This window comes from Musca autumnalis, unplaced genomic scaffold (genome assembly GCF_047663935.1).
Source record: "Musca autumnalis isolate F117 unplaced genomic scaffold, ASM4766393v1 scaffold_2, whole genome shotgun sequence".
Taxonomy (NCBI): domain Eukaryota; kingdom Metazoa; phylum Arthropoda; class Insecta; order Diptera; family Muscidae; genus Musca; species Musca autumnalis.
In genome coordinates, this window is record NW_027411755.1 from 17,883,177 (window position 1) to 17,910,687 (window position 27,511).

At 31.3% G+C, this 27,511-nt stretch overlaps 1 protein-coding gene across 5 annotated transcripts in view; it reads left to right on the forward strand.

The window, feature by feature from the left end:
- Nucleotides 1-27,511, forward strand: part of Lar (tyrosine-protein phosphatase Lar) — a 992,349-nt gene that overhangs the window by 827,586 nt on the left and 137,252 nt on the right. For 3 of the 5 annotated variants that reach the window (XM_073967222.1, XM_073967225.1, XM_073967223.1), the window contains one exon: nt 4,136-4,159. The exons of the other annotated variants lie outside the window; for them this stretch is intronic. In XM_073967222.1, coding sequence (XP_073823323.1) covers nt 4,136-4,159 — 24 coding nt within the window. The remainder of the gene's footprint in view (nt 1-4,135; nt 4,160-27,511) is intronic. 5 annotated transcript variants of the gene reach the window in all.

Below are 27,511 nucleotides of genomic sequence, written 5' to 3' on the forward strand. Positions count from 1 at the left end.
GAACTTGGGAAATTTTTAAAGTCCAAAAATTGTGGATAATTTATTTGATCTTAAAGGCATGGTTAATAAATATAATTGTTTATGCTTGCGGCATAATGTTGATACAGATCCGGGCCTTTGGGATAATGTAGTTGCATTATCCACGACTTTGGAAAGATATAGATACTTTATCCATGCATGAGGGATAATCTAAATACATTATCCATGCATTTGGGATAAAGTGGATACGTTATCCATACCTTTGGGATGATGTAGATAAATTATCCAAGCATCAGAGATGATGTAGATACATTATCCACGCCTTTAGATAATATAGATATATTATCCATGCCTTTGGTGAAATGCAGACACAGTGGGATACATTATCCACACTTTTGGGATAATGTAGATAAATTATCCAAGCCTCTGGGGTAATGAACGTACATTATCCACGTCTTTGGATAATGTATATAAATTATACATGCCTTTGTAATGAACGTACATTATCCACGCCTTTGGATAATGTAGGTAAATTATCCATGCCTTTGGGATAATGTAAATACGTTATTCGCGCCTCTGGGATAATGTAGATAAATTATACAAGCCTCTGAGATAATGTAGATACATTATTCACGCCTTTGGATAATTTAGATCACTATCCATACTTTTGGGATAATGTAGATAAATTATCCATGCCTTTGGATAATTAAGATACATTTGGACAAGTTATATACATTATCCCTGCCCTTGGGATGAACGAATAATGTATGTGGGATAATGCCGATACATTATCCACGCCTTTGGATACATATGATATATTATCCATACCTTTGAGGGAATGTAGATAAATTATCCAAGCATCTGGGGTAATGTTGATACATTATTAACGCCTTTGTATAATTTAGATACATAATCCATACTTTTGGGATGAAGTAGATAAATTATCCAAGCCTTTGGATATTTAAGATACATTATCCATACCTTTGGGATAATGCAGATAAATTATACAAGCCTCTGGGGTAGTGAACGTACTTTATCCGCGCCTTTGGATTATGTAGATAAATTATCCAAGCCTCTGAGATAATATAGATAAATTATTCACACCTTTGGATAATTTAGATACATTATCCATACTTTTGGGATAATATAGATAAATTATCCAAGCCTTTGGATAATAAAGATACATTATCCACACTTTTGGGATAATGCAGATAAATTATCCAAGCCTCTGGGGTAATGAACGTACATTATCCACGTCTTTGGATGATGTAGATACATTATCCATACCTTTCAGATAAATTCTGAATTCAGATAAATTATCCACACCTCTGGGGTAATTAACGTACATTATCCACGACTTTGGATAATGTATATAAATGATCCATACCTTTGGGATAATGTAAATACGTTATTCGCGCCTCTGGGATAATGTAGATAAATTATCCAAGTCTCTGGAGTAATGTCGATACATTTTTCACGCCTTTGGATAATTTAGATACATTATCCGTACTCTTGGGATGATGTAGATAAATTATACAAGCCTTTGGATAATAAAGATACATTATCCATACCTTTGGGATATGTAAATACGTTATTTGCGCCTCTGGAATAATGTAGATAAATTATCCAAGCCTCTGAGATAATGCAGATACATTATCCACGCCTTTCGAAAATTTAGATACATTATCCTTGACATTGGAATAATGTAGATACAATATTCATGCCGCTAAGATAATGTAGAGATAATGTAGATACATTATCCACGCCTCTGAAATAATTTAGATACCTTACTCGTGTCTTTGGGATAAAGTATATACGTTATCCACGCCTTTGGATAATGTAGATAAATTATCCATGCCTTTGTGATGAAGTAGATAAATTATGCAAGCCTCTAAGATAATGTAGATACCTTATCCACGCCTTTCGAAAATTTAGATACATTATCCTTGCCTTTGGAATAATGTAGATACAATATTCATGCCGCTAAGATAATGTAGATACATTATCCACGCCTCTGAGATAATTTATATACATTACCCGTGTCTTTGGAATAATGTAGATACATTATCCATACCTTTAGAATAATGTAGATAAATTATCCAAGACTCTGGGTAATGCAGCTACATTATCCAAGCCTTTGGATAATTAGATACATTATACATGTCTTTGGGAAAAAGCAGATGCGTTATCCAAACATTTGAGATTATGTAGATTAATTATCCAAGCCTCTGCGATGATGTAGATACATTGTCCGCGTCTATGGATAATTTAGATACATTATCCTTGCCTTTGGAATAAAGTGGAAAAGTTATCCGGCCTTTGGAATAATGTAGATACATTATCTAAGGCTTTGGATAATTTAGATACATTATCCAAGCCTAAGGGATATGGTAGATACGTTATATAAATTTTTCAAGCTTCAGAGATAATGTACGCCACGCCTTTGGATAATATACATTATCTATGCCTTCGGGATAAAGCAGATACGTTATTCGCGCCTTTGGATAATTTAGATTAAATATCCATACATCTGGGATAATGTAAATTCATTACCCACTCTTTTGGATAATTGAGATACATTGTCAATGTCTTTGGGATAAGGCAGATACATACGTTATTCGCGCCTTTGAAATAATGTAGATGCATTATCCCTGCCTGTGGAGTAATATAGAGACATTATCCATGCCTCTAAGATAATGTAGATACATTATCCATACCTTTGGGATAATTTAGCTACATTATCCACGCCTTTGTGATAAAGTATATATGTTATCTGCGCCTTTAGAATATTATAGTTATATTATCCGTGAATGTGGGATAATGTAGATACATTATCCATGCATCTGGGATAATGTAGATACATTTTCATTGCCTTTGAGATAATCTAGATAAATTATCCAAGGCTCTTAGATAGTGCAGATACATTATCCACGTTTTTGGGGTAAATTAGATACGTTATCCACGCTTTTGTAATAATGTTATGTAATGTTTCTAATGTTTTTGGATAATGTAGATACATTATCCATGCTTTTGCGATAATGCAGATACATTATCCATGCCTTTGAGATAGTGTAGATACATGGTCACTCCTTTGCGATAATTTAGATGCATTATCCATTGCTTTGGGATAACGTACATACATTATCCATGCCACTATATTATCCTATAGTTACGTTATCTATGTGTAGATAAATTATATATGCCTCTGAGAAAATATATATACATTATCCACGCCATCAAAATAATTTAGATAAAGCTTGGATAGTGCAACTACGTTCAGATATTTTTACGGATAATGTATCTTTGTTATAAAATATTAACTGATAATCTACCTAGCTTATCCCAAGGGCTTGAAAATGTATCTTCTATGCGATAATATAAAGTATACAATATCCAATGATTGTAGAAAATGTTTTTCATTGCCATGTGGGGAAGGAGAATGTATCTAAACTATCCATTAGGCGAGAAAAGCATAGAATTATTATCCAAACAACACGGATAATGTATCTATTTTATCTATAAAAAAACATTTTGCCTCATTTTTCAGCATGTTTTCGCGTAAAGTTTTGAATAGAAGAAAACGTGAGAAATTTTCTTTAGAAATAATATGAAATAAAGACGGCAATTTTTTTTTTACTTTAATTATTTTCGTTTATTTAGTTAAAAAAAATTCTGAATCGGCCAATGATTGATAGCTCGGCAGTCAGGCAGTCATTAATTGCTTCCTATCAATAATTGCCGGATTGTTTTCACAATTTAATATTTAAATATCTAATATATTTATTACAAAATTTAATATTTGTCTTCGTTATCTCTCCCATTCTCTTTCTTTTCATGCTGCCGGAAACCACATAAAAAGGATTTTATTTCCATATTTTTTTTAAAAGATATTTTTCTTTAGTTACTTTTTTTGTTTTAGTACTTTGTGGTTTTATTTTGTCATAAAATTTATGGCCATTATTATCATTTAAGTTTCATTATGAGTTCGTTTTTTCGTTTCTTTGTTTTCAAAACCATCTTAAAACAATCCACTCAAAAAATCGTATATTTCTTCTTTCCATTTCTTTTTTTTCTGCTTCTACCTCTCTCTAAAACGCGAACATATTTTATTGCCCCTCACACAAAACAACCTCTTTTTTTCTTTGGACATTTTTAGGTGATTTTACATATGGTGGAGCAAGTAAGTATCCATTTTTTTTGTTATTGTTGTAATATCATATTGTTTTTATTGTAATTTTATGCTCACAGATATTGAACTACTCTCGCTTGTATGAAAATGAAAACTGCCATCCTTAAGATGGCAGCGCATATAGTATAAAAAAGTTTGAATTTTTATTATAGCATTTTGGTCCTCTTTCTGCATTCAATGCTTTTATTTAACTACCTGTCATTAAGTTAAAACACTCTAAAAGCTTTTCCGTTTGCTTCATCCTTTGTCTTTAGTTGGAAAATTTCTTTGGAGTCTTAGCATCTGTGTAGCCTTTTAAACTGTGGTAATTGCGTGTGTGTGCCATAAAGAGGAAACAATATATCGTCGGTGTCATGCTTAAGTGTTCCATACGCCATTTGCCTGATTCGAGAAAAACTCAAGTTAATGTTTAAGGCCACACAGGATAAAAATGGATCAATAATCCAATACTTTAAGAGCTCAGTTCTACTTAATTAAACTCATAGAATATATCAGTAGTTTATTTTAGTCAAATATCTGTGATAGTCTAGAAGTTATGGCAAATTTTTATAATTGCAAAAAGTTGCTAAATTGTTCCATGGAATCTTTTTTTCATGTTTTTGGCAGTTTGTGTCACATGGAACACGTTTTGTCACATTTCAACCAAAACACTTTTTATCAATCGTGTTCCACCTCCCTTATATGAAGCGCTACTGTGGAGTTTAAAAATCAGGACTTTAAATGAAACATTTATTTTTCTCATACAAATACAATAAGGACCATTATTATAGGTCTCCTTCACATTTATTTAAGGGATTTCCTCCACTTATCACTATTTTTTTGTGGTAAAAATTTCGATCGGACAAAACGAATTGATATTTTGCATTTCTAAGGTAACTTAAAACATTTAAACGCGATTTTCTTATAATACCATTTTTGTAGTCAGTTAGCTTCAAGCCGAATGGACGGTTTTGAGTATATTTTTGTGGACTTACATCAACATTTTGCCTTTAAACAAGGGATTTTTTGTCAAAACGATTGATATATTTTCGTTTTTATATAACAATGCAATATTCAAAAATATTTGGATTTAGAAACTATTATTCTTCAGTTTTTAAATCAAGTCCTTTAAAACAATTTGTTCCATAAGCCACACTTTTCCGTAACTTGGCAAAAAGGGCAATTTTTTGTTCCAAGCGCCATCATTTTTGGTGCGGAACAATTCGTTTTTGTCTCTTTTTGTTCCATACGCCAAACGAAATGGATATGGAACTAAAAAGTTCAAAGTTGTTTTGTTCCATACGCCAGGCTTTATGGATATGGAACAAAACGACAAGATTTTTTGGGTCACAAAGCGGATATGGAACATACTGGCATCTGAATATCTCAGAAACTATAAGAGATAGAGAAAAACCGACCAAAAAATCTGAAAGAGCATGGTTCAAAACCTTCTAAGGTACCTTTATCTCAAAATGTCAAAAATGGCGTATGGAACACTTAAGCATGACACCGACGATATGTGTGGACACACTTATGCTCTTCTTCTTGTTCTTATGTTCATATCATCAATACCTTGAAATAGTAGAAGCAAAAAAGAAAGTAAGAAAGCAAACGAGAGCAATAAATGCAGGAAGTTATTGCAATTTAAACGGCAATGAAACTGCCAACAAGAACAATGCTAAAAGGATTTATTTTAAAGGGTTACAAAAATGAAGAGCTTATATATTTTAGAAGCAGGAGAGGAATGTTTAAAAATAGCTTTCCACGCATGCAAATATTCAATAAAACATTTACAAAATGTTTAGCATAAAATGTTATCTCAGCCTTGTGGAATTTTATTAAGGATAAAAAGCTCTAAAGTGATTTTATGGAGAAAACCAATTGAGAAATATATAAAAACTTTTATTGGCGAAGTTAACCTCAAACTGTATGCCCAACCTCAAATCACTGCAGCCTTTCGCCGTAAACCAAGAAAACTAGTTGATCTAAAATCTTTGATCTTCGTTTTTATTTTAACTTTATTTTCTCTGAAGGACTTTAAGCTCTCTAGGCTATCATGATATATTAAAAAAAGAAAACTATTCCAAAGCATAACAAATTCAAACTTTTAAAACTTTTAAGTCGAATCTTAGACCCAACCAATTTGTTTCATGGCTTCAAATGAATTTACTTAAAGCCTTAGGAGTACTTTCAAAGCTTTCTTTATGTTTCCCATTTTATTCTTGTTGCAATTGATTGGAATTGCTATAGATATACAACTGATCTCACTTTTATAACAGTGTAAAAAAAAGCTCAACTTAAAACACCGTAGTAGCTTTTACATTTTTCCCTGTAAACACTTACAAATATTTAAAAGGAAAACGGAGACCTCAAAGTTTTTTATAAGTTATTTACAGGCTTTAAGCTTTGGAAAAAGTCTTTCTGATACATTGTTGATCTCAATTGTATTTGACTTTAAAAAATCTCATAGCAAAGGATACGATTTTTTCACTATAAAACAATTTAATCCAAATCGTAGATCATCGTATTTACTTAAGCTATGTAAATACAGCGAATAGAAGTTTTAAGAATGCTTTCGAAGCTTTACTTATATTTTCGTTGGGTTATATTAGCTGTGTTCCTTTACTTACCTGAGGTTACCATTTGTTACCATTTTTAACAAAGCGTTCCCCAAAAAGTGGTAAAACTGGCAGCAATTTTTAAGAGAGTGTGAGAGAACACATATGCCTTTCTCTTCTACCTCAGGCTACCAGACAAATTTCTGCAGGTAAAAAATGGTAGAACCGATTTTTCGACATTTGTTTGAAGATTATTTCACAATGAAGAAAAAATAACCAAAAAAAAAACAGAAGAGAACGTCGAACGCTGACAAAACAAAATTAAAAACTGTGAAATAAAAGAAGAAAATTGATTTTTTATGTTTCTTTTTGACATTTCTACCAGATCTACTATTTTTTCGTTCCTTTACTTTTCTGGTAAAAATGTTCATGAGAGAGCAATTTTGACACTTTTCTCTTTTAACACTTTTACCATTAAAAAGTAAAGGAAAAGAGCTATTATAATTCCTAATTTTGTATTATTCTTATATTTATTGAATTTAGTATGGACTTGAACCTGCGCCAACTTTTATAATAGTTTACAAAAAGCTTAACTTAAAACATTCTAAAAGCTTTGACATTTTAAAAAGAGGCTGCATTCAAAGAGTCCATTCAAAAACTTCAAGCTCTCATGTTTTATTTTTCCTGCTACTCCTCTTGGCAGCATTTGAAATTCCAGCTAAGTGGTTGATTGGTCTAATGTAACCTATCATGGGGATGGGGCTGCCATCTATCGTTTCCTAGGAACAACGCCGTGGTTGTGGTCCATGCTAATTTAGTGTTGCAATTTTCCTCTGGGATCACTATTTCCTGCCATTCATATTTCAGTTATCCTCGATGTTGATGCCGAGGTTGGTTCTAGAATGACAGGGGGCTTCGGATGGTTTTCATTTGGAGGAAGGTGTAATAAGTTTATTCTTATAAATATTAGAAAATCAGTTTAAGGGGTTATGGGCCACCTACACATTTTATTATTCCTAATTATGTATTCTTCTTATATTTATTGATTTTAGTATGGACTTGAACCTGCGCCAGCTTTTATAATAGTTTAAAAAAAGCTTAACCTAAAACATTACTAAAGCTTTGCAATTTTAAAATGAGACTGCATTCAAAAACTTCAAGCTATCGTGTTTTATTTTTCCTGCTGCTCCTCTTGGGAGCATTGGAGATTCCAGCTAAGTAGTTGATTGGTCTAATGTAACCTGTCATAGGGATGGGGCTGCCATCTATCGTTTCCTAGAAACAACGATACCTTGCATTTGGTGATGTGGTTGTGGTCCATGCTAATTTAGTGGGAGCACGATTTCCTGCCATTTATATTTCAGTTATCCTTGATGTTGATGACGAGGTTGGTTCTAGAATGACAGGGGCTTCGCATGATTTTCATTTGGAGGAACAAAGAACCGTTCCTAGATTATTTTTATGTTCTAAAAAGTTATTTATTTAAATCTTATGTAAATTTATGTGGTTGACTGTATCCTTAATTTTTGGGCGGTTCGGTATCTGTGGACCGGAATCGAAGAAAAAAGTATACAAATCGAATATTTTCAAAAGTTTTTGGCTATTTTCACATTTATGAACAGGTCATAGACATTTCGTACGTTCCAGAAAGTTGTTTGCTGCTATCTTTGCTACACTATTTTCTTGAATTTTGAACGGTTTAGTATCTATGGAGCAGGGACCGAGAAAATAAGATAAAAATCGCATTTGATTTGCTATTTTGGCCATTAAGAACCATTTTTACAGAGTTTGTATGTTGTAGAAAGTTTTTTACTAAGATCTAAGGAAAATTTTTCTAGTTGGTTTTTTGATTCAATATTGATCGGTTTGATATCTGTAGACTAAAATCCGAGAAAAAATTAAAAGCGAAATTTGACCTTGACGATTTTGACCTTGAAGATGACGTTGAATGGATTTTACAAGTACAACAACTAGAACTTTTCTTCTGCGAGTAAGCCCAAACTCTTAGCAGTTTAGAAGATATGTGCCTGACAAAATTATCCTTTTGACATCAATGCCTCAGGTCTTAAGGGGCCCATAACCGCGAAAGTTAATGTGATAGGGAAAAACGCCGGGATACCTATCTTCTTGATTTTGGTCTTCTATCACGCTGCGGTGTCAGAATATGACTAATATTTTCATGTCGCACAGTGAGATCAACAACTGAACGACTTTACTGAATTTTCTTCTAGTTAGGTACTGGTTATGAGAAGCGACTAATACGTCTAGTACAGAGTTATCTATTCTCGTAGTAATGGACAATACTGAGTTGTTTCACAATAGTAGTAGAATAAATTATTTACAATCTTGGGAAATTGAAATATTTACAAAATTCTGCAGCGTCATCTACTGTCGAAAATGCCAATAAGAAAACATTAGCAAATATACTCATCGCTGATCAAATATTTCATAAAAATGTAGCATGTAGAATGAAAATTCTCCGTGAGTTTTGTCTTTCCATCGTTAAGGGAGAAAGTGAAAAAACTCACTGGGAATTTTCGTTCACAATAACCCCAGTAATCTTTGGAACCGTCCGCCAACAGCATGCATACCCTATTACTGATCCATAAGTACCAGTCAGTATGCCACCTGGTGAAAATGCCAGCAAAAGTTTAAAAATGTATTAGTAGGAAAATATACATAGCCACCCTCTTATGTACTATATATACTATAGTATAGGGTGTTCCTTGAATAACAAATTCCTTAAAAATCTTCGACTTAAGCCCTTTACGGTGTTTTGGTCTTAGCTAATTAAAGTGTTGCCATTTGGAATATGACAGAGTATGACTGACATCTCTTAATCAGTTATTTAAAATTATGAACTGTATAAAATGATTTAAGATCAAGGGGTACCTGAAAAAATTGTTGCTATTATTATTTAAACTATTTTTCACAAAAATGTTCCTTGAATATAATATTCTTCAAATAATATTCTCTTGACGCTGCTTTTGTGAAGGTCCTAGCTATATACAAGCTTGCCATTTTGGCCATATGATGACAGATTTGAATCGTTTAGTTGAAATGATGAAGTTGATACAATGGTCTAAGATCAAGACGTACCAGAAAAAATATTTGAAATTATTAAATTTCAATTAATTATTAATTGTTCAAAAATCGTGTTTTTTATTGTCCTATAATGTTTCAATAAAATATATTTTTTAATCTATATAATCATACTTAGGAGAAGATATTTACTACCATTTGTCACAATTTAGGGCAGAGGGTGGCACATCTGAGTCGGCCCTGGTTTTAATGGTAATGGAAAGTTTTTTTCAGGAGAATTATGTCTTTCTTCATATTTAATTGTATGAAATGAAATATTTGTAATAAAATTTTTGGTACAGCCAGGGAATAGCTTGGTCCGTATGTAAGGACACCTACTGCAGAAAATGACAACAAAAAAACATTAGCAAAGGCTCTCACCGCTGACCGAAAGTAGACAAACCTGTAATGAAAAATATATGTAGTCACCCGGTTATTGCAGAATCGATTTTTTAAAAATCAACAAAATTGCCGGGTTACCTTGATAAAAATATTCTTTCCAAAATCTTTTATATATGATAAAGGTGTTGCCATTTTGGCCACATAGATTCATTTCGGAATCTGTTATTTAAAATGGTTAATAGAATGTCCAATAGAATAGTCCAAGGTGTAACTGCAACAATTTTTTTTCCAGGAGAACTTTTGATTTTCTAAACATAATTGCAAGAAACACAAAAATCAAAAATTATAAGGGACCACCGACAACAGCACGAAAACAAAATAAAAAATCTTTATAAGGCCCCTCCTATTACCTTCTCTATCCTTTTTTTCCTACCCTCCTTTTATCGTAATTTTTGTAAATGCCTTATAAACACTTTATGATTATACTTTTACGGTTGATATAAATGTATGTAATGTATGTATGTAAGATGGTTGCATGAATGCAATGTTTCTTTCATTGCTCTGCTATTTTATACCTCCACTTCCGGCCACTCAGGAAAAAGAAAAATGCAACCATTGACTTTGAAACGATTGTAAAAATTGCTGCAAAAGGTTCTTCTCAATAAGCGTATATTATGACCATGAAGATTATTGTATTAACATTTTTGCAGCTGTTGATACTTTTTGTATGTGTGTGTAAGTGTTATTGTTGTTATTTGGTATTATTGTTTTTTGTTTTCGAAATGGACTTTCATTATGTAAAGTGCACCATCATCTTTGTTTGTGATATGCCATACAATATCCATGACAAAAATCAATAAATTTATTTTTTTAAGATTTTAATATCCAGGATTCAGCTTAACATTTCTGTTGAGGGATAGGGTTTCTTTTTTGGAAATTAAAAAAAAAACAATATTTAAGAAGCTTTAAAAAATGAAGAAGAAAGAAATCATTGGAGTTAATAATTGGATGTTGGAGTTATTGTTGCTAAGTGAAATCCATTGAAAAGAACTCTTGTATTTTCTATTGATTTGATTATTTTGAAAAAAATATTTCGAACATTGGTGGCGTTTATTTAATTGGGATAGCTGTTACAATTTTGATTTTTCAAAATAGTCTGGCTTAATCCCTTTTGTTGTTTTAATATTTAAAACAACAAGTTTATTAGTGGAGAAGGTTTGGCATTGTTCGCCAAGGGGTAAGGCAAGGAAGACTAGTTTCGATCCACGCCACTGGATCTCATCAGTTCCCTTTGTTTCTTGTTTGTGGATATTCTCCACCGAAGTTATTTTTCAATAACTTCTTCAACAAGGAACTTTTTATACCCAAACATCAATCGTCAGCTCGAAGTATAAACGTAAACAAAGAAAACGCTTCAATGAGAAGTTTTTCTTTGGTAACCTAACACAACTCCGACGAAAGTGTTTACGAAACAAAGGTGTGTTAGGTTACCAAAGAAAAACTTCTCATTGAAGCGTTTTCTTTGTTTACGTTTATACTTCGAGCTGACGATTGATGTTTGGGTATAAAAAGTTCCTTGTTGAAGAAGTTATTGAAAAATAACTTCGGTGGAGAATATCCACAAACAAGAAACAAAGGGAACTGATGAGATCCAGTGGCGTGGATCGAAACTAGTCTTCCTTGCCTTACCCCTTGGCGAACAATGCCAAACCTTCTCCACTAATAAACTTGTTGTTTTAAATATTAAAACAACAAAAGGGATTAAGCCAGACTATTTTGAAAAATCAAAATTGTAACAGCTATCCCAATTAAATAAACGCCACCAATGTTCTATTTGAGAAACACTGGCACGGTTTTGTGTGTTGTTGGTATATAAGCTACCAAACAGCATTTGGGTATGTGCATTTGTTGAAAAATCAACGACACATACGAGTGGAAGAAGGTTTGCTTTGTTTCGTAAACACTTTCGTCGGAGTTGTGTTAGGTTACCAAAGAAAAACTTCTTATTGAAGCGTTTTCTTTGTTTACGTTTATACTTCGAGCTGACGATTGATGTTTGGGTATAAAAAGTTCCTTGTTGAAGAAGTTATTGAAAAATAACTTCGGTGGAGAATATCCACAAACAAGAAACAAAGGGAACTGATGAGATCCAGTGGCGTGGATCGAAACTAGTCTTCCTTGCCTTACCCCTTGGCGAACAATGCCAAACCTTCTCCACTAATAAACTTGTTGTTTTAAATATTAAAACAACAAAAGGGATTAAGCCAGACTATTTTGAAAAATCAAAAAAATATTTCTAAAATGGAATAGTAATAATGTAATCCTCGAACCCGTCACACAACAGCATAAACACCCTATTACTGACCCTTATGTAACAGTCATTAGTGCCACCTACTGAAAAATAGCGGAAAAACAAAGCATAAGCAAAGACTTACACCTGCGATCAAAAGTATATCTATATTGTCAGGGAAAAAATATGTAACCACCTTGTTTTCTATCACAAATTCAATGTTTTATTGCGGGGTGTTTCAAAAATCTTGGGCATAAGCTCTTGATGTTGCTAAGGTGTAGGTCTTAGCTACTAAAAGTCTTGCCAATTCTGCCAAAAGCTGGTAGGTGACGTAGCTCCAAGGTTTTATGCTAGAATGATCCTGAATTAGTCTAGAATCTCCTATTTTTAAAATTTATAAAGGAAAAGTGGTGAAATGCTCTACAATAGTGTAGATTCTTGCCTGGCCTGGAACCGACCAAAAGTTTTTAAGGACAAATAGAGTAGCCATGCTGTTATCTTAAATTGAAATGTTTAAAATAATCAAAAACCTAGAATTTGAGAAAATTCTCAGCGTGTACAAATTAGATGCGAGTGGCCTTCCTATTCGGTTTTTTTTTTAAACGTTTTCCTTACAAAATTTCCCAATTCGAATCCTGCGGTTAATTTTCGAAAATATTTCCAAGCGACCACAAAAAATTACTTTATAATCATTTCCACTTGTTCTTTCTCTCTCCTGCAAGGATTTGGTTAATTAAAAGTTCTTCGATTGCCTACATAATGCCATAGAGGCAGGCCATAGGTTGTGGTTCCCGGTTATGCCTTACATCTGTTTGCCCATTCCTTTTGCCCAATTCGCTCATGAATGTTTATGAAATATACTTTTTTTGCTTTTGGTTATTGCTTTTAATTAAGTCAGCTTAAATATTTCTGTTGCTTTGGTTGGTCATTCCGCATTCACGACTATTACCGTGCTATTGTTTTGTGGTCTTTGCAATGTTTAGTTTCCTCGCTCTCTCGCACTCGAAAAATAAATACAATTGTAGAAAAAATTGTATTGTTACACTGATGTTTGTTTTGTAAAGTTTTTCTTAGCCCCTTTATAACGCTCGGCAATCATCACCCTGACAAGGTTGGAGTAGCCCCCAAAACAACCAAACTTTTATTACTTTAATTCAAGGTTAAGCAGCTCCTTAAGGCAGCTTATTGCTGCTGCCTTGCAAGTGTTGGCGAATAAAATTTCATTTTCGAAAATTTGTTTTGGCGGCGACGACGAAGGCTTCCGTGGGGGGAAGTGGTATACATTTTAATGAAGTTCCAAAACTGTTTTGCCATAAGAACATTAATGAGCAGAGTGGGTGGGGGTGGCTCTGGTGTTCGTGGATACTCTTTAACTAGAATTGCTTAATTACATTTCCTGGAGGAATGTTTTCGCTCTCTCTCTCTCTCCAGTACACCAGCATCACTTTGAAAACTTTAATAATGAATAAAACTTTAATTGGTTTTAGCATTTGGCAAATTTCAAAAATAACAGACTGCCGTGTACCACATCTGTTTGCAATTGGATTTTTTCGTAATATGTGTTAACGAAGAAGGTGGAGGGTTCAGTTTATAAATATTTAGAAATTATGAGAAAGCTGGCGAAACTTAAAAGTAAATAAATATTAGTTGAGGCTTTAAGGAAATTAAAGGAAAATGTTTTCTTTGCGACAATGAAAATTTGGAGGGTCAGATGATAATGGTATAGGGAAAAATTATGAAAACAAATGCAAAAATAAATTACTAAAAATCAGCATTTTATTGTAGGGTGTGCCTTGAATAAAATAGTCTTCACCAAATCTAGCTTTAATACCCTAGACAGACGCAGCGATAATTTGCATTAACTGCCTTAATTCAAATTAATTCGTGCATTATTCACATTCTTAATGCACAAAATCAAAGGGAATTCAAACTGAATTTAGGTATTTCAATATGGCAATGCTGTAAAAGTGAGCCCATATTCATGTAGGAGAGAGAGCATATTCATGCTCTGAAACACAATTTACATTGCAAACAACAACAAAACAGTTGTTTACAGCAAACAGCTGTTTCGTAAATGCAGGAACTGTCGTCTGTCAGGTTAAAATTAAATGTACTTCTTAATACAAATTAACGTTGCCGTCTGTCTAGGGTATAATGTTACTTGGTGCATGCCTTTGCTACTTATAGTCTTGCCATTTTGGCCAGAATGTGACATCTGATCGAAATGGAATAAAAATTGAATGTAGTCACCCTGTTATTTAAATTGTATTAGCGGGTGTTTCTTAAATAAAATATTTTAGATTAAAGCTCTTGATTTTGCTTTGGTTGAGGTCTTTGCTAATTAAAGTGTTGCCATTTTGGTCAGAAAATTTTGTTGGTTGAAAAAAATTCTTTAAAAAATCCACGTTTACTGGCCAGATGTTGGTTGAAAAAAATTCTTTAAAAAATCCACGTTTACTGGCCAGATGTTGGTTGAAAAAAATTCTTTAAAAAATCCACGTTTACTGGCCAGATGTTGGTTGAAAAAAATTCTTTAAAAAATCCACGTTTACTGGCCAGATGTTGGTTGAAAAAAATTCTTTAAAAAATCCACGTTTACTGGCCAGATGTTGGTTGAAAAAAATTCTTTAAAAAATCCACGTTTACTGGCCAGATGTTGGTTGAAAAAAATTCTTTAAAAAATCCACGTTTACTGGCCAGATGTTGGTTGAAAAAAATTCTTTAAAAAATCCACGTTTACTGGCCGGATGTTGGTTGAAAAAAATTCTTTAAAAAATCCACGTTTACTGGCCAGATGTTGGTTGAAAAAATTCTTTAAAAAATCCACGTTTACTGGCCAGATGTTGGTTGAAAAAAATTCTTTAAAAAATCCACGTTTACTGGCCAGATGTTGGTTGAAAAAAATTCTTTAAAAAATCCACGTTTACTGGCCAGATGTTGGTTGAAAGAAATTCTTTAAAAAATCCACGTTTACTGGCCAGATGTTGGTTGAAAGAAATTCTTTAAAAAATCCACGTTTACTGGCCAGATGTTGGTTGAAAGAAATTCTTTAAAAAATCCACGTTTACTGGCCAGATGTTGGTTGAAAGAAATTCTTTAAAAAATCCACGTTTACTGGCCAGATGTTGGTTGAAAGAAATTCTTTAAAAAATCCACGTTTACTGGCCAGATGTTGGTTGAAAGAAATTCTTTAAAAAATCCACGTTTACTGGCCAGATGTTGGTTGAAAGAAATTCTTTAAAAAATCCACGTTTACTGGCCAGATGTTGGTTGAAAGAAATACTTTAAAAAATCCACGTTTACTGGCCAGATGTTGGTTGAAAGAAATTCTTTAAAAAATCCACGTTTACTGGCCAGATGTTGGTTGAAAGAAATTCTTTAAAAAATCCACGTTTACTGGCCAGATGTTGGTTGAAAGAAATTCTTTAAAAAATCCACGTTTACTGGCCAGATGTTGGTTGAAAGAAATTCTTTAAAAAATCCACGTTTACTGGCCAGATGTTGGTTGAAAGAAATTCTTTAAAAAATCCACGTTTACTGGCCAGATGTTGGTTGAAAGAAATTCTTTAAAAAATCCACGTTTACTGGCCAGATGTTGGTTGAAAGAAATTCTTTAAAAAATCCACGTTTACTGGTCAGATGTTGGTTGAAAGAAATTCTTTAAAAAATCCACGGTTACTGGCCAGATGTTGGTTGAAAGAAATTCTTTAAAAAATCCACGTTTATTGTCGTGATGTTGGTTGAAAGAAATTCTTTAAAAAATCCACGTTTACTGGCCAGATGTTGGTTGAAAAAAATTCTCTAAAAAATCCAAGTTTATTGCTGTGATGTTTGTTGTAAAAAATTCTTTAAAAAATCCACGTTTATTGTTGTGATGTTGGTTGAAAACAATTCTTTAAAAAGTCCACGTTTATTGTTGCGATGTTGGTTGAAAAAAATTCTTTAAAAAATCCACGTTTATTGTAGGTTAAAAAAATTCTTTAAAAAATCCATGTTTATTGTTGTAATGTTGGTTGAAAAATATTCTTTAAAAATCCAAATTTATTGTTGTGATGTTGGTTGAAAAAAATCTTTAAAAAATCCACGTTTATTGTTGTGATATTGGTTGAAAAAAAATCTTTAAAGTTATTTACATTCTAAAGGGTTTTAAGGCAAAACATTTTATTGTCACAGAAACAGAAAAAACTCTGTGAAATCTTTATTTCCCTCACTTAAATTCGATATGGCCAAAGATATGCAAAATAAAAACAATTTAAGCATATCCTCTGAACTTTTATTGCCTCAATTAAGCTTATCGAACAGGCCATAACATATTGAAACAATTGGCAATCACAGAGCATTTGCATGGAGGGGGTTGAGATGATTGCTTCGTGCTGTTTTTTTTAAGGAAGCAGTTTTTGTTTTAGTGTTTCGCTCTTGGTTGCGTATTTACCTTCAAATTAAATCGGTTACGATTTTTTACGTTTTTACGGCTTTTATTGCCTTAGGAAAAGCTTTTATGGGAGGAATTAACAAATGTTGAACTCTGGAATAGTTAGGAATTGTTTTCTCGGAGGACATAAAAGGAAAAGTTAAAGCAAAAACAAGGAGAATTTTTGGCAATACCAAATTGCCGAAGATCATGCAGTTAAAGAACTGTATGTTTGTATCCTTTCACCATATCTATCCCTTCACCATATCTAATAGCATGTTTACATTATAGTTTTTTGCCAGGTAACCTCAATAGAAATTTAAATTGAAATAAATTAACCAACTCACAATAAGTTCACCTTTGGTATTTCAAAATGAAAAAAAAAAATGAATTTGAATTCAAGCTCAAGTAATTTTCACCAAGGTTATGATTATTTCAAAACAAACAAACAAAAGTCCTCTCTTTCACGAATTTTTGTTTGGAAATAACATTAAATGCATGATGGAAATTGTAAAGCATTTGAAATAAATAAAAACGAAACTCTTCTCAAATGAAAACGAATTACTAGAAAGAATTTAAAAGTCACAACAGAGAGAAAGGAACGGGGGAAATGTAAGCAAAAGCAAAGAGTGGAACAAAGACTAGAAAACTAACAAAACAAAAATGAGAACAAAAATCCCATTACAAATGTCAAGCACATTTGCCAACAGTGTCAGTATGAGGTCAAAAATATCAACGAACAAAGTAAAACATAACGTGACCCCCCCCCCACACACACATACGCCCTCCCACACACCAATAGAGAGGCTAAATATTGTGATGCTGTGTAACCAAAAACTATTCAGATTCATGACACTCATACAGAGCCAACTACATGCATATTCAATGAAAACTATATGCCCTGCCCTGCAAACCACTTGGAAATGCATTCAAATCCAGCTGTCCTCCTTCTGCTACTCCCACACACACACTCACACACAAATATGAATTTATTTTTCTGCTTCTTTCACTTCTAACCCACTTGTGGTGTTATCTCTGCCTGATTGTATATCAATACATGAACTTTTGCTAACCTGCATTTGCACACTCATACATACATGCATCCTACTATCTTCTAATAGTGACCGCATATATTAACATTTTAGCATTCATATGCTGCTGCAGCAGCCAAACCATATCTCACCCACACGACACTTCTACCTATTCAAACACTTATTCATGGCTTTGTGGAAACTTCGCTTTATATTCAATAGGTACATACAAACACACACTCGTACGTATATGCCCAGCAAACCAATCGTACCGACATCTTAACGAAATCGGAACAAAATTCGGACGATACGTCCGATGTCTGATCCGAAATCGTAACGATATCTTAACGAAAGTTGTATGAAGTGGTTGACATAATTTCGGAACGAAATGTCGGAGCGACATCGTATCGATGTCGATCCGATTTCTTAACGAAATCTGAAGAAAATCCTTGGGAAATTCGGAAAGGAAATTTCTTTCCGACATTAGTTCCGAAATCGAAACGAAATCGGAACAGAATCTGAACTATTTCCGCTCCGAAAAATCGTTTAGAAATCGGAACGAAATCTTAACGACGTTGCTTCCGAAATTGTTCAGACGTGTCGGACATCCGACATTTGGTTTGCTGGGTAAGTATGGGTCTAAGGCCATTATTTTGATGCGTTACAAACTTTTTGGGCAAAACCAACTTATAATACCCTCCCCATAGCAAGCTAGAACTCCAAGTGGACAACACTCTCTAAGGATAAAGTTTTACAAAACGGTAAAAACGATCATCAACTATCAGCTTGACGTCAAAACGTGAACTCCAAAAACTTTTAAAAACAAGTACTCTTTTTAAACTCCACTACGAACTATATTGAAGTAAATAGGAACAATTAATTCCCTTCCTTTTAAAAGAGCTTATATGGACGTCATCGTTGTTTCAATGCATGGAACAATATTTACAATTTTCCGAATAGAGCTATTGTATCCTCTGGCATCACACAATACTAACCCAGCAAACCAATCGTACCGACATCGTAACGAAATCGAAACAAAATTCGAACGATACGTCCGATATCTGATCCGAAATCGTAACGATATCTTAACGAAAGTTGTATGAAGTGGTTGACATAATTTCGGAGCGACATCGGACCGATTTCGGTCCGATTTCGTAACGAAATCTGAAGAAAATCCTTGGGAAATTCGGAAAGGAAATTTCTTTCCGACATTCGTTCCGAAATCGGAACGAAATCGGTATAAAATCTGAACTATTTCCTCTACGAAAAATCGTTTAGAAATCGGAACGAAATCTGAACGACTTTGCTTCCGAAATTGTTCAGACTTGTCGGACATCAGACATTTGGTTTGCTGGGTGAATATATATACTACACATGCATGTATGTTACGCAGCAGGATAATACCGAAAATCTCTATTTTTACCAACACCAATGCAGTTTAGTCAAAAAATGTGCAGAATAAACTTTTAAACCCTCTTTGCTTTTAACTATTGCATGAAGAAATATTTTGCTATTGACTCCCGTCTCCTACGCACTTTGTTGCCCAACAGGTTTTGGTTTTGTATAGCACTCTAATCTTATGATAGTGGCTATTGGTTTGTTGTAACCAGAATATGTTAAAAGTCTTTTCATAGACACGGATTTTTTAAAAAATATTTTTCAACAATCTTGGATTTTTTAAAGAATATTTTTTTAATAATCGTGGATTTCTTTATAAACAATTTTTTCAATAATCGTGGAATTCTTAATAAACTATTTTTTTAATAATCCTGGATTTTTTTTTTAATATTTTTTTAAACAAAATATAAAATTTTTCAATAATCTTGGATTTTTTTAATATTTTTTCAACAAAAAATAAAATTTTTCAATAATCTTGGATTTTTCAAAAAATATTTTTTTAACAATCGTGGATTTTTTAAAAAATATTGTTTTAATAATTGTGAACTTTTTTAAAAAAAAACATTTTCTCAATAATCGTGGATTTGTTAAAAAATATTTTTCAATAATCGTGGTTTTTTTAAAAAAAATTTTTCAATAATCGTGGTTTTTTAAAAAATATTTTTCCATAATCGTGGTTTTTTTAAAAAATACTTTTTTCAATAATCGTGAAAAAAAATATTTTTTTCAATAATCGTGGATTTTTTAAAAAATATTTTTTTTAATAATCGTGGATTTTTTAAAAAATATTTTTTTTAATAATCGTGGATTTTTTAAAAAATATTTTTTTTTTAATAATCGTGGATTTTTTTTAAATAATCGTGGATTTTTTAAAAAATATTTTTTTTAATAATCGTGGATTTTTTAAAAAATATTTTTTTTTTAATAATCGTGGATTTTTTTTTAATAATCGTGGATTTTTTAAAAAATATTTTTTCAATAATCGTGGATTTTTTAAAAAATATTTTTTCAATAATCGTGGATTTTTTAAAAAATATTTTTTCAATAATCGTGGATTTTTTAAAAAATATTTTTTCAATAATCGTGGATTTTTTAAAAAATATTTTTTCAATAATCGTGGATTTTTTAAAAAATATTTTTTCAATAATCGTGGATTTTTTAAAAAATATTTTTTCAATAATCGTGGATTTTTTAAAAAATATTTTTTCAATAATCGTGGATTTTTTAAAAAATATTTTTTCAATAATCGTGGATTTTTTAAAAAATATTTTTTCAATAATCGTGGATTTTTTAAAAAATAATTTTTCAATAATCGTGGATTTTTTAAAAAATATTTTTTCAATAATCGTGGATTTTTTAAAAAATATTTTTTCAATAATCGTGGATTTTTTAAAAAATATTTTTTCAATAATCGTGGATTTTTTAAAAAATATTTTTTCAATAATCGTGGATTTTTTAAAAAATATTTTTTCAATAATCGTGGATTTTTTATAAAATATTTTTCAATAATCGTGGATTTTTTATAAAATATTTTTTCAATAATCGTGGATTTTTTTAAAAAATATTTTTCAATAATCGAGGTTTTTTTAAAAAATATTTTTCAATAATCGTGTATTTTTTAGAAAAAATATTTTTCAGTAATTGTGGATTTTTTAAAAAAATATTTTTCAGTAATCGTGGATTTTTTAAAAACATATTTTTCAATAATCGAGGATTTTTTAAAAAAAATAGTTTTCAATAATCGTGGATTTTTTAAAAAAATATTTTCAATAATCGTGGATGTTTTTAAAAAAAAATTTCAATAATCGTGGATGTTTTAAAAAATATTTTTTCAATAATCGTGGATTTTTTAAAAAATATTTTTTCAATAATCGTGGATTTTTTAAAAAATATTTTTTCAATAATCGTGGATTTTTTAAAAAATATTTTTTCAATAATCGTGGATTTTTTAAAAAATATTTTTTCAATAATCGTGGATTTTTTAAAAAATATTTTTTCAATAATCGTGGATTTTTTAAAAAATATTTTTTCAATAATCGTGGATTTTTTAAAAAATATTTTTTCAATAATCGTGGATTTTTTAAAAAATATTTTTTCAATAATCGTGGATTTTTTAAAAAATATTTTTTCAATAATCGTGGATTTTTTAAAAAATATTTTTTCAATAATCGTGGATTTTTTAAAAAATATTTTTTCAATAATCGTGGATTTTTTAAAAAATATTTTTTCAATAATCGTGGATTTTTTAAAAAATATTTTTTCAATAATCGTGGATTTTTTAAAAAATATTTTTTCAATAATCGTGGATTTTTTAAAAAATATTTTTTCAATAATCGTGGATTTTTTAAAAAATATTTTTTCAATAATCGTGGATTTTTTAAAAAATATTTTTTCAATAATCGTGGATTTTTTAAAAAATATTTTTTCAATAATCGTGGATTTTTTAAAAAATATTTTTTCAATAATCGTGGATTTTTTAAAAAATATTTTTTCAATAATCGTGGATTTTTTAAAAAATATTTTTTCAATAATCGTGGATTTTTTAAAAAATATTTTTTCAATAATCGTGGATTTTTTAAAAAATATTTTTTCAATAATCGTGGATTTTTTAAAAAATATTTTTTTCAATAATCGTGGATTTTTTAAAAAATATTTTTTTCAATAATCGTGGATTTTTTAAAAAATATTTTTTTCAATAATCGTGGATTTTTTAAAAAATATTTTTTTCAATAATCGTGGATTTTTTAAAAAATATTTTTTTCAATAATCCTTGATTTTTTAAAAAATATTTTTTTCAATAATCGTGGATTTTTTAAAAAATATTTTTTTCAATAATCGTGGATTTTTTAAAAAATATTTTTTTCAATAATCGTGGATTTTTTAAAAAATATTTTTTTCAATAATCGTGGATTTTTTAAAAAATATTTTTTTCAATAATCGTGGATTTTTTAAAAAATATTTTTTTCAATAATCCTGGATTTTTTAAAAAATATTTTTTTCAATAATCGTGGATTTTTAAAAAATATTTCTTTCAATAATCGTGGATTTTTAAAAAATATTTTTTTCAATAATCGTGGATTTAAAAAAAAAATATTTTTTTCAATAATCGTGGATTTTAAAAAAAAATATTTTTTTTTCAATAATCGTGGATTTTAAAAAAAAAATATTTTTTTCAATAATCGAGGATTTTTTAAAAAATATTTTTTTCAATAATCTTGGATTTTTAAAAAATATTTTTTTCAATAATCTTGGATTTTTAAAAAATATTTTTTTCAATAATCGTGGATTTTTTAAAAAATATTTTTTTCAATAATCGTGGATTTTTAAAAAAATATTTTTTTCAATAATCGTGGATTTTTAAAAAAATATTTTGTTCAATAATCGTGGATTTTTTAATTCTTTTTTTTAATAGTCGTGGATTTTTTAATTTTTTTTTAAAGACGTGATTTTTTTTTAAAAAAGTTTTCAATGACCTGGATTTTTAAAAAAAAAAATTTTCATGAAAAAAAAAATTATTTTGAAAAAAAATTATTTTTTTATTTTTGCAAAGATTTTTCTAAAAAGTAGTTTTCCAAAAACGTGAAGTTTTTTTAAAAAATATTTTTCAAAGACGTGAATTTTGTTAAAAATATATTTTTTAAAAGAATAGGTTTTTTTCTTTATTTCCGATACATGGAAACCAATTGGAGGATTTTTTTAATTTTAATATTGACTTAGGCAATTGGATTGTCTCAAGTATGATCTGTTTAGAAACGTGCTCAACTCTTACAGATAAACGGTAACGCCACCTACAGAGGGAAATAATAACACTAAGACTACTTAGGTCAGACTAGAACCACCACCAATAGTATGGATTTTCTTCATGACGGTATGCTGAGCCATCAATGAGTCAAGACAATAATTTTATTTTTTACAACTTAGCTAAGAACACCACCACTGACCATACATTAATGCTTTGCATCACTGTGGCTAGATAATACGCTTAAATCAACTTTTATTATTTGATAGCCTCTAAACCTACCTAACCTATAAAATCCAAAAAATATTGTAACATAAATAAAAATCAAAAGTTCCAGCGGAACTTTCCAATACTTTCATATTTTATTCTTTGGCAACAATTTCTCTTTTCTCTTGACTTTTTGTTCAAATTTTCGATAGTTAGTTTGTTAGTTTCGTTTCCTCCATTTCTTGATTCATTAGTTGCAAACTATAAAAAAAACTTGTTCCTCCTCTGTAACTTTAGTTTTGAGAAAGAAAGAAATTTGCTTTTTTTGCATACTTTTACATATCCTTTGTTGTCGGATAGTCGCCGGAATGGAAATGTTACTTTTTTATTGGAAAATATTTTACATGGCGAACTTTTGAATTATTTTTTGCTAGGTCATTTGGAGCAAGGAAAGGAGAATTTAATTTTTTTGCCTAGGAGTTTCATCAGTCCACTGGAAATTGTAAGGACGGGCTTAGGCTTCTATATATATGGTTATGTGATTAATCAAAATCTGTTCCATTGTTAGCACTCAAGTCATAATTTAAATTTCTAACCCATCTCGGGGTCACATGTGTATCATAATTCTTTCATTTTTTTTTTTTGTTTTTGTCCAAAATTCTCTATTAGCCTATCCTCACAAAATCTCCACAATCCGACTCGTACTAAACTCAATGTTCTGCTCCATTCTTCCTATATATTCATTGAACATGGTCTACGATGCTTCCTACCATTATATGATGGAGAAGAAGATAGTTTGGTGGGCGTTCCATGGCATGGATCAGGTAAAACTTGGCAAAATGTTTGGTAACATGTTCTTGTACTGCTGTTACTGCTGTTTTGGGCCACCATGAATTTTATACAATTTTTTCCGAGATGATTTTGTCGGCATTTTTTGTTGCTGCTTTCCACTTTCTTTCTTTCTTTCACTCACTCATTCATTCACTCACTTAGAAAGGCGTCCAACTGTGCATGTGTTTGTTGCATTTGCATGTGGCAGCTAAAAGGATCTATTCCACTAACTCAACTGTGTGTGTTGGGAAAAAAGTGAATGAACAAGGCAAAAAAAGTGGAAGAAACAACCAACCAACCAACATTGGAAAATTGGAAATTATTGATTGGCCATTAGCCAAAACCAGTCATTGAATAATTCCGCAGCTATAGATATGAATTAACGAGAACAGGGAAGGCAATGATGCTATCATCGCTTGAGGTAGTAGTAGTTGCACAAAGAATATCCTGTATGAAAATAAAATGAAGAAAAAAGCTTTACAAGAAAGTTCTAAAGGGAGCAGTCAAGCCAGCCGTGTGGAGGTGGATAGATTTTTTATGGGAATTTAAAGTAAAGATTGGGAAAGGGACAGTGCAAAATATTTTAAGGAGTTTAGATGACTTTTGTTTTTTGAAGAAGAAGGCAGAAGGGAAGAGAGATAGTTTTCTATTTTGAAGAAAAATATCATATATTTTTCTATAAGAAGAACTTTTGGTCTTCTTTGTGGTTACCAACCAAGACCAAAGCAATCTGCATGTTAAATACTTAGGTTAGAAAAGACAATGATCTTATCTAAAATGCTAGATAGTCTAAAGGTTTAGATAATTTTTTTCTGAAGAGGCAAGCAAAAGGGAAGGGAGATATTTTTCTATTTAGACCAACAGTTCCACGTATAACTCTTCTATGGAGAAGACAAAAGCCATCTGCATGTTAAATACTCGGGTTAGCGAAGACTTATCTAAAATGTTCATAAAGTACTGTACAATTTTCTGTAAGAAGACTACGCCATCTGCGTGTGAAGTACTCAAGATAGCAAAGACAATAATCTTATCTACAATTTTCATGAGGTTCTGTACATTGGATTTATTTTCATCTCTGAGAGGACCAAATGGTCTTCTATGAGGAGGCCAACTTCTCTTCTATGAAGAGACCAACGGCTCATTTATAAGAACACCCAATCGTCTACCAACGCCATCTTCTTGTTAAGTACTCAGATTAGCAAAGACAATTATATCATCTAGAATTTGCGTGCTGTTCTATACATTGCATTTTAGATTTTCCATCTATGAGAAGACCATGTAGTCTTCTATGGGAAGGTCAACATATCTTCTGTGAGAAGATCAACTTTTCTTCTATGAGAGCACCAGCTGGACCAACTTGGTCCCTATGAAAAGACCAACTGGTTTTCTTTGGGAAAACCAAGTAATCTTCTATGAGAAGACCAACGCCATCTGCATGTGAAGTACACATGAGTGAAGTACATGAGTACTAATTTTAGCAAAGACAATTTTTAATTTCATTTAGAATTTTCATGACGTTCTGTAAATTTGATTTTATATTTAAGATATATGAGAAGGCCAGAAAATCTTCTACGAGGAGACCAACTTGACTTCTATGAGTAGATCAACTGATTATTTATCAGAAGACGAGCAAGTCTTCTATTAGAATACCAACGCCATCTGCATGTGAAGTCTCAAGTTAACAAAGACCTTATCTAGAGTTTTCCTGCAGTTCTGGTCTTCTATGAGAACTGGTCTTTTATGAGAAGACCAACTTACATTCTATCAACAGGCCAACTGGTCTTCTACGGAAGACCAAATTGTCTTCTACGAGGATCCCAATTTGTCTTCTAGAAGAATACCAACTCCATCTACACGTGAAGTCTAGGGTGAGCAAAGACAACAATCTGATCCTGAGTGTTAATGAAATTCTGTACGGTGGATTTTAATCTTTTCATTTATGAAAAGTCCAGCGGGTATTTTATAAAAGGTACAACTGGCCTTTTATTACATCACCAACTGGTCTTTTATGAGAAGACCAATTTGTCTTCTTTAAAACTATTAACGCAACGTTCTAAACTGACTTTAGAGACGATAACAACTTTTAGTTATGTGTGAAACGACATCTGCTGGGGGAAAATTGTAACACATTCGTTAGTAAAGACATCCACCAAACAATCACAGAAGAGCGATTTTCATTTACCATGTGGAGGAGAAAAATGCATTACGACTAAATTATATGAAACTTTTTGGTCCTTCGTTATCATGATTTTTTTCACAAAATCAGCTCCTCCACCGCTAATTACACCCCCAAGTGACTCAATTAAGTGGATCAAGTTAAGTGTCACATATCACTTTCTTCGCTGCACATACAAAAATTTGAAAATGTGGAAAAATTAATATTCCAATCACAGTGGCAACGTTCAAAAGGAAATTATTGTTTAACACTTTGAAATGGATGCGCATGCAACACATTCAGCTAGCCAACCAACTAGGCAGGCATCCAGCCAATGTCATCATGAGCTTTATTCATACCCGTAGTGTTGGTAGATTGGCTGCAACCAAACACTGCAAATATTTATCACATCTATGTACAATGTACAAATAACGAGTTGGACATGTTTTGCATTCTTTCAATCGAGCATTGTAGCATTTTAAGTATTTGAAAGAATGGATCGTCGTCGGGGCTATGTGTCTGTGTGCCTATGGTAAATGAAGTTGGATTTTAATAGCTAGGTGTAGGCAGAGATGGGAGTTGTAAGGCAACAGGAGAGTTGTATTTATGTTTGTACGTGGTATGAAACGACTCTTGGTCTCATCCAGTGACAATTGTTGTGACATATTTTGTCTGGAAAGATGAGATTTAAATGTAATTTAAATATTTGATATTTGAATTATTCAGCCACATCGTTAAAATATGGTTTTGAGGCATTTTAACGTAAAGAAGCCAGCAGGGGAAATTATATGGATTTAAGGGTCAATGAGATATTCAGGGCAATCATGAATATTTCCCTCTGAATTTTCCGCACGGAAAATAATTTTAAAAAGTGACATTCTTTTAAAGTCTATATTTCAAAAAATTTTAAATTACTAGAATCACTTAATTCTTGAATATTATCGGCGAATCCATAAAAATATTCCCTTTTTGCACACAAATATGGAAATAAAATATTTTGTGGAAAGGGAACAAATTCCGCATGGAATTTTTATTTAGAAGTTATACTAGCACTTTTTTAGAAATATAAAAATTTGGTTAGAACATATCTCATACTCTGATTCCTTCTACCACCCCTTTCCCCAAAATCAATCGTTTATTTATATTTTTCCCCTTAAAAATGCTATTTATTACTGTCAATAAAATTATGAATTTATATTCCTGGACAAGTCCACTTAAATCCCATCACTTATATAAATACGTATGTACGTATGTGTGATTGCATGAATATTTGTTTGCATTATTTATAAATTCATCCATTCACAATCATCTGTCTAAATGA